General features: G+C 36.0%; 1 protein-coding gene across 1 annotated transcript; it reads left to right on the plus strand.

Moving 5' to 3' along the window:
* DJ1D (Class I glutamine amidotransferase-like superfamily protein) lies at positions 1–4,328 on the plus strand. Its single transcript, XM_012986103.2, has 5 exons — positions 1–321; positions 426–542; positions 2,092–2,532; positions 2,861–3,223; positions 3,946–4,328. The coding sequence occupies exons 1-5, from the start codon at positions 265–267 to the stop codon at positions 4,132–4,134; spliced, it is 1,167 nt and encodes a 388-aa protein (XP_012841557.1). The 5' UTR covers positions 1–264; the 3' UTR covers positions 4,135–4,328.
* The last annotated feature ends 4,175 nt before the right edge of the window (positions 4,329–8,503 follow it).

The raw sequence follows: 8,503 nt of genomic DNA on the forward strand, positions 1-8,503 counted from the left end.
AAACGTGAAAGGTATACATAATTTCCCAAACATGAAGGGGTCTATTTGTAATTTAATATAACCTTAGGGACGTAAGTGTAATTTACCCAAATCTACCCGCATCACTATTCAGCATCACTCTAAGCTCAGTAGAGGATCACTCTCAAATTTGCTGCCACAAGTGCCCCACGCACACACACACACACGCACACACAGTCAACCACGAGAAACAAAACAAACTGCAAAAACGATCTTCATCAATCTTCACTTGTAAAAGAAGATTAGATGGCAGACCAGAAAAGGGTCCTTCTACTATGCGGAGATTACGTCGAGGATTACGAGGTGCAGATTGTTTAATTCGGTTTTTGTTTTTTCATTCTTTCAACCGATTTACACGATTGCAGACAAAGTGTTCGATGAATTGACTGGGAAAGATTTTTTGTTAGGTGATGGTTCCTTTTCAAGCATTGTCGGCGTATGGACTGTCCGTTGACGCCGTTTGCCCCGGGAAGAAAGCTGGTGACTTTTGCCGAACTGCGATTCATGATTCTCTTGGCCACCAGGTTTATATAATGATCAAATTTTGTTATTAAATTAATCCCAAAGTGTCTGCTTTAATTCGCTGTTTGCATTTATTTATTTTGTTTTGTCTGATTTTAATTGATTTATTATGCTAGTTGGATTAGATTTAAGTTCGAAAATGTTGCTCTGTTCCTTCTGCTGAAGTTATTTGAATTGGATTAAGTGTGGGGTCAATAACTCATAAGGGAATTGAATAAATGTAATATCTTTGTCAACTGGGAAAACAAATAAGTTTAAATTCTTTGTGTCTTTGGTGGGGATTGGCGAAAGTTTGTTTTATCAAATTTAGTTGCCGTTTAAATAATCTTGTTTTTGGCTGGGCAATTTGATCACATTGACTTCTGAAGTTCTTCGTTTTTATCTATCATGTTCTGAAGTGAAAATAATGACCATGTTTTACAATGATCATTCTGTTTTTCGATATTTTTATTCGTCCTAGTTTTTATGATGGGAAGTGAAAATCGAAGTAGTTTGATTTTCCGAAACGAGGTAGATCTTCTGCAGATTCGAGAAAGGATCAAATGTAGAATTAACTGAGCAGTTTTGTATGTCGGGAGCAACTTGCATTGTGTTAATTGTACATCATATACGATCTATACATTATATGCACATAGAAGATATGAAATATAAGAGTATAATGAGCTGAACAGTTATCTTGTATAGTTTACGTGTGTTTCGAGCAAGGTAGTTAAAATCGAGATTTAAATCGAAGAATCGTAAGATTATAAGATTTTACTCCCTTACAAATATACAAATCGTAGTGACATTGCAAGTCCCTTAAAATCAGCTGAAATCGGGAGTAAAATCAGTAAAATTGATAAAATCGCAATTTTTTTTTTGCGATTTTCACGATTTCAATTGTAGTCAAAATGTAGTCAAAATTTGGACCTCAGTCCCTGATTTTTAACTATAAATTTAGAAAGCGCATTATCTAATAAACCCTAATTTGCCCTTTACTAACATTCCGTCGTGATCTGGGAAGAGGATATTTTATTAGACTATGTTTAAGTTATGTTAAAACATGTTTTGTTAATGTCGGGATATTTTATTTTTTCGGGACATATTTATGTATGTTATGACTTGTTTTATTTGTGTTAGGACATGTTTCATAAGTACTATATATATGCATGTATCATTCAACAAGGCACAAGTCTTGAAACCAAGAACCATGTGCTATTAGTTTTACAATATATGCGAAATCTTACGATTTTACTACCCCTCTCCGATTCAACTCAAAATCCTGATTTTGACTACCTTGGTTTCAAGACTTGTGCCTTGTTGAATGATACAAAACCATAGACTTGCATTGTTTCAACTGTATAAATTATAAACTGCCGAAATGTCTTACCTTAGTGAAAGTCAGTGCTCCTATTTGGATGTCCTTTCATTGGATTACATGTCATCGCTTGCATGTATGTCCGAATTCGTGTTTCTATTTAAGACAATGCCAATAGAGTAGAGCTGTAACATTATTTGATTCTTTATTTTTTTTCTTACATCATCTTTTCTTGTTTGAACAAATGGATGCAGACATATTCCGAGTCGAGGGGGCATAACTTTGTCCTAAACGCAACTTTCGATGAAATAGATGCCACCAAATACGACGGACTTATCATACCAGGGGGGCGTGCCCCTGAGTATCTTGCTATGATTGAATCTGTTACGGATTTAGTTAAGAAATTCGAACACTCGCAAAAGCCGATTGCATCCATTTGCCACGGACAATTGATCTTGGCAGCTGCTGGTTCGGTCAAAGGCAAAAAGTGCACTGCTTATCCAGCTGTCAAACCTGTGCTCGTTGCTGCTGGGGCCCACTGGGTGGAACCAGAGACAACGGCCTATTGCACGAGTGATGGGAATCTCATAACTGGAGCTACATACGATGGGCATCCCGAGTTTATTCGGCTTTTTATTAAGGCATTGGGAGCAAAGATATCTGGTTCTGGCAAACGAATTCTATTTCTTTGTGGAGTAAGTTTTAATGACTTCTAAGTAGATTCATAATTTGCATGTCGTAAAAGATGATAGTCGATTTCCAATTATTTCGAAAGTGAGAAATCAAAGTTAAAATAAAAGCTGTAAATTTCTCTTGGAAGTCTCCTACCTTTTTATTCGATTAATCTATTGTCACATATAATTTTTTGTGTAAATTACAAGAAAACCCCAAAACTATGGTCGAATTACGAAAAAAAAACCCGTCACATATTTATAATTACAAAAAAAAGGGCAAATTATTACATAAATATTTTGGAGATTTACTCATGCATGGGGTTAATTTCTTTTGTCGTTTGTGGAGCAGGATTACATGGAAGATTACGAAGTGATGGTTCCGTTTCAGTCTCTTGAAGCTCTAGAGTGTCGTGTAGATGCAGTTTGCCCGGGGAAGCGAGCGGGTGATAAATGCCCAACGGCAGTACACGACTTTGAAGGTGACCAAACATATAGCGAAAAGCCAGGTCACAACTTCACTTTAACTGCCGATTTTGAAGGCATAGATGCCTCAAGCTATGATGGGCTGGTAATACCAGGTGGCCGTGCTCCAGAGTACTTGGCGCTAAATGATAATGTTATCAAATTAGTAAAGGAATTTATGGAATCGGGAAAACCGGTGGCATCTATATGCCACGGTCAACAGATTTTATCCGCTGCTGGTCTATTGAAGGTTAGCTTTTCTTCCCTATTTATAAATATGTGTGTGTGTGTGACTGCGTGTGTATATATATATATATATATATATATATATATATATATATATATATATATATATATATATATATATATCAATGTTTCGACTTCCGATACATGTTCAAAATGTACTGTACCTAAAATTGCGGCTAAAAATAGGAGTTAACGGAAATAGGTACTTTTCGTTAACTCCTAAAATAAATCTTAATAGCTATAGGAGTCTTTATCTTTATGATATAATAAAGGGTAAATTACGAAAACCCCCCTGAACTTAGGCTAAATAATGAAAACACCCACACCTATCCGTAATAACCAAAATCCCCCTCTGATTAACTGTTGATCGAGTTTTTTTAACAGAAAATGTGTACATGCTATTATACCTCCGGTTAAATAGGTGAGAAATAAAAGAAAATATCTGAAATTGTGTAATTAAAAAGTCTATTCCCCGGGATCAAAAGAAATCCGTGAAAAGTCACACTGTAAGGGGTTTTGTAAGGGGGTTGGTATAAGACGGAAACAAACCTCAGGAGATTTTTGGTAATTATGAATAGGGGGGGGGGGGGGGTGTTTGTAATTTACCCTATAATAAACTGGAAATATGTTTTGTGATATATGTCTCTATCTTGGTTCTTGAAATGCATACAAACTTCAATAATGTGTCTGGTAAAATAATAATAACGCTAATAATAATAATTGCAGGGGAAGAAGTGCACTGCATACCCGGCAGTGAAACTTAATGTGGTTCTAGGTGGGGCCACATGGTTAGAGCCTGATCCGATCCATCGTTGCTTTACCGACGGAAATCTGGTTACCGGAGCAGCATGGCCGGGTCATCCTGAATTCATAGCTCAATTTATGGCTCTTCTCGGACTCACTGTATCTTTCTAATTATGTTTCTTTTGTGTCTGTATGTTATATGGTAAGAATAAAGATACATGGTATTTTGTACCCATATCATGTGATTCTGTTTCTGGTCCCTGTAGTTTGTGAGTTACACTTGTTGACTCAGGTTTTCGAGTTTTTTGGTGTACCAGAGTGTAAAATTGTCTGAATGTAATGGAATTTTTAACGGTTGAGATTCACTTAGAGATTTTTTTTATGGCTAAGAGACGATGTAAAGAATAAAAGCAATGAGTGAAATTCGATCCTCCGATGCCGCAATGGATGCTTTCGAGCGACATGCAGTGGGGCCATTTTGAAAAGGGTGTTGCTATTTGCTGCGGGCCTTTTACTGAATGCACAAAATCTTTTTCATTTAATTTTTTTTTTAAATTCTCTCTCCTACTCCCAAACTCTATCCAGACATTCGAATTTCGGAATTTTTTTCGACTTTGAATCCGTAGCAAACGAGGCTCGATTCCGGTAATTGTTTAAATATCCCACTACTTTTAATTAGTTTTATCTACAATTTAGGTAAAAACACATGTTTAGGATTAGATCTAGCCAATTTTCGAGAAAAATAACTTGAAGAAAATTCAAGTTTCCGTGCTCTGTAGAACGGAGGATTCAAGTTTTTTGAACTTCCCGTTCTGCAGAGCACGGAAACTTGAAGTTTATTCAAGTGTTCGTGCTCCGAAGAACGGGAAACTCAAAAAAGTTTTGAATTTTTATTTTTGGAAAAATAAAATAAAATATGAATCCCTCTTGCTGTAAAACACGGGAACTTGAATAATCTTCATGTTCCAGTGCTCTGCAGAACGGAGGACTCAAAAAACATGAAGTTCCCGTTCTGCAGAACACGGGAACTTGAAAATTATTTAAGTTCCTGTGTTCTACAGCACGGGGATTCATATTTTAATATTTTTATAATATTTTTTTTAATTAATTAATTAATATGTTTATTTTTTTACATATGACACGTCAGGACAAGGGGAAGGGGATTATGGATGCTTCTTCGAGTTCGGAAAAAGTTCCGAAGATTAAATTTCGATATGACGGGGGAGGCGGGTAAGCCGGGTCTTTTTTTTAATATATATTTTTTAATTTAAGGGTAAATTACAAACATCCCCCTGAGGTATGGTCAAATTACAAAAACACCCCTCTTGTTTGGATAATTACAACGACCCCCTCAATTCCTCAAATTTAGTGGAATCTTCGAGATTATATGGAATATCATCACTTTTGTACCCGTTTTATCCCATTCGAACTCTACATTATGAAGCAAGATGATCATAATATGTGTTTTTTAGCTTGTATATGTCAATTTGTGGTGCATCGGAAATTGTATTTTTACACAAAACGAGTACAAACTAGAGCACATTCTACAGAATCTAGATGATTATGTTGAATTTGGCACCATAAGGGTGGAGGTGTAAGAAAAAATCATAGTTGAGGGGGTAGATGTAATTATCCAAACAAGAGGGAGATTTTTGTAATTTGACCATACCTCAGGGGGGTGTTTGTAATTTACCCTTAATTTAAATATCGAATTTTGTAATTATTCGAGGAACATGACAACACATATTGGGTTTATTGTACTCGTTTGCATATTCATCGTCAAATTCTTCGTCAAAATCACATCATCACCCTACCAAATAATACTAAAGGAATAAAGTGTAAAAAAAAAAAAAAAAAAAAAAGAAACAACTAAAACGTAGATTCCCGTCCTCTAGGGGAAGGGTACTTCAACTTTTTTGTTTTGTTTTATACCCCACGTGCTGCACAACACGATCCCTCCCTTCATTTTTTTTTAATTCATTTTTACCTTGTAAAAGTAATATGGATCGGCAATCAAAAAAAATGTTGTTGTTTGGTTTCGAATTTGTCGAACGACCTTCAGATTCTAAGTTTTCGACCTTTTTAAGTTGAGAGAGTTTCGATTTTTTAAAAAGTTAGAAAATTGACAAATGAGACTACTTCTGCAAATAAACCAATTTCAGTAAAAGTTCCGCAACAATTAACATTTCAGTTTTGAAAATAGATGTACCTTTTACAACAAGTGTGGAGGTAAAGAGGAAAATAATAGTCTAATATGACAACTTCTCGCTATATAGAGAAGTGTAGAGGGCAAGGTAAAATTTAGAACGGGCAAAGAAAAAACTAGAAGGGCAAAGGTAAAATTTGAAAGGTCAGGATAAATCCAAAATAATAAATGTAAAAGGTCATGGTAAATTCGAAAGAGTAAAGTAAAATTTAAAAAGGTCATGATAAATTAGAAAGGATAAAAGTAAATTTTGAAAAGGTCGGGATAAATTTGAAAGGATAAAATGAAATTTTGAAAAGACCAGGGTAAATCTAAAAGAGCAAAAGTTTTAAGCATTTATTTTCATTTTTTTTAGGGTTTTGCTATTTGTAGATGTTATTTTACTAAATGCAGCAGAATCTTATTTATTTGATTTTTTTTTAATTTTGAAATTCTCTCTCACTCTCCCAAACTCTATCAACACATTCAACATTCAAAAAAAATATCGGCTTTCAATCCGTACCTTACGACTCTCGATTACGGTAATTTTTTTTTTCTAATCCTAGTACTTCTAATCAATTATATTTAAAATTTAGTTAAAAATGTATCAGATTTAGAAAATTTTCGAAAAAAGGGGGTGTATCTGTAGAGCACGATAACCTGAAAATATTGGAGGGTATCATGCTCTAGAGCATGGAACCTTAAAAAAAGTATTAATAATGGGAGATTTTGTGCTCTAGAGCATGAAACCTTCAAAAAATTGGGGGATATCGTGCTCTAGAGCACGATAACCCCAAAAATTTGAAAGTTTCAAACTCTAAAGCACGAAACCTCCTATTTTTTTTTAATAATATTTGTTTATTAATTTCGATGTTTATTTTGTACAGATGGCAGGTCAAGGCAAGGGAAAAGCGCTTATGGGTGATTTCGGTTTGGGAAAGGAAAAGGTGCCGAAGATTAAAATTCGATATGGCGGAGATCCCGAAGCTTTGGACGGTCAACTAGCTCGCCATCCTATGACTGTATCTGAGTGGCATAGGTTAGTTAGTGAGCGAGCACCCGACGCAGCCAATTTACCCGACGTAGCCGATGTACACGATATAGTCGACAAGACTAGATCTGTGGCAGGGATTTCGAGAGCTGTGGCATGGAGTTCGAGGGATGTAGGTGGGCATTTTTGTACCCCCTACGATTGAGACCACGACCATGATGATGAGGTGTCAGATGATGACATTGTTTCTGTTGAGGCGGGCCCCGCTCGCCACCCTCGTTGGCCTCGATACGATTTCGATACTATGAAGGGTTTGATTGTGTTAGAGGATGCGTATCCAGGCGGTCCGACTGACACCAGGCTACTTTCTAGCTTTAAGAGTCATATTGCTGCCTTGTAAAGGATTTGTAAGTTTATATTTATTTTCGTATATAGTTAGTTTTTATTAATATACCTTTTTTTTTTTTTTTTTAATAAATCTACTTTCTACAAGAGCGCAATATCGGCCAATGTGAGTCTAGGATCACCGCGCTACAGACGTTTACAAAGGACATGCTAAAGAACCACATGGCACCAAAAGGACAGGACGAGTTAGAGCTATTGGAGGCATCTATCCTCTAATTACTCGAGAACTTCTACATACAGAAGGGTCTTATGCTAGCGTCTGTCGAGAGGTAGCAGCCGGAGACGAACAATTACCACATGCCGTGTTAACAGCTCCGGTAGAAGCATTAATCCAACCCTTCGACGAATTGTGGGTACTCTCCACCCTATTCGTAGACATAAAAAATTGCAAGTAATAACTAAAAGCATCAACAATATATTATAAAATGCAGAACCAAAACCGGAAATACCTATTAGTCGACGTGTTCTCAAAATGCATTTTTTTATTAGTCCATGCCTTGGCAATTTTTTCCTTGTAAATCAATCAAGTCTCGTTGATGTATGCTATCAGTTTGGGGTAACTGTTGGGTTTCGGGCACGCATACGCAGCGGAAAACAAAAATTTATGCGATTTAAACGACTTTAAAAACACATAAGAACATGCCCGATAAATTAAATCAATTAATTGCGTACCTTTGCGCTTCCAGCGAAATTAAAAACGACATACATGCTAATTAATTGAACCGAATTTAAATCAATTAACATGCTCGCAATTTAAACCAAATAACATGCTTGCAATGATTTAAAACCGATTACACATAATCACATAAAATCATACAAACATAAGCATGAAATCATAGTTTAAATTTAAACCCTAAAACGAAACTAGGGTTTCGAGTATTTACCTCTTGACGCGTGAGGTAGGAGCGAACGGTACGTCGTGATTACTACGGAAACCAATCCGTAGAATCGGGGCAGCA

The sequence above is a fragment of the Erythranthe guttata genome, chromosome 11 (assembly GCF_056151865.1).
Source record: "Erythranthe guttata isolate IM_541 chromosome 11, IM_541, whole genome shotgun sequence".
NCBI lineage: Eukaryota > Viridiplantae > Streptophyta > Magnoliopsida > Lamiales > Phrymaceae > Erythranthe > Erythranthe guttata.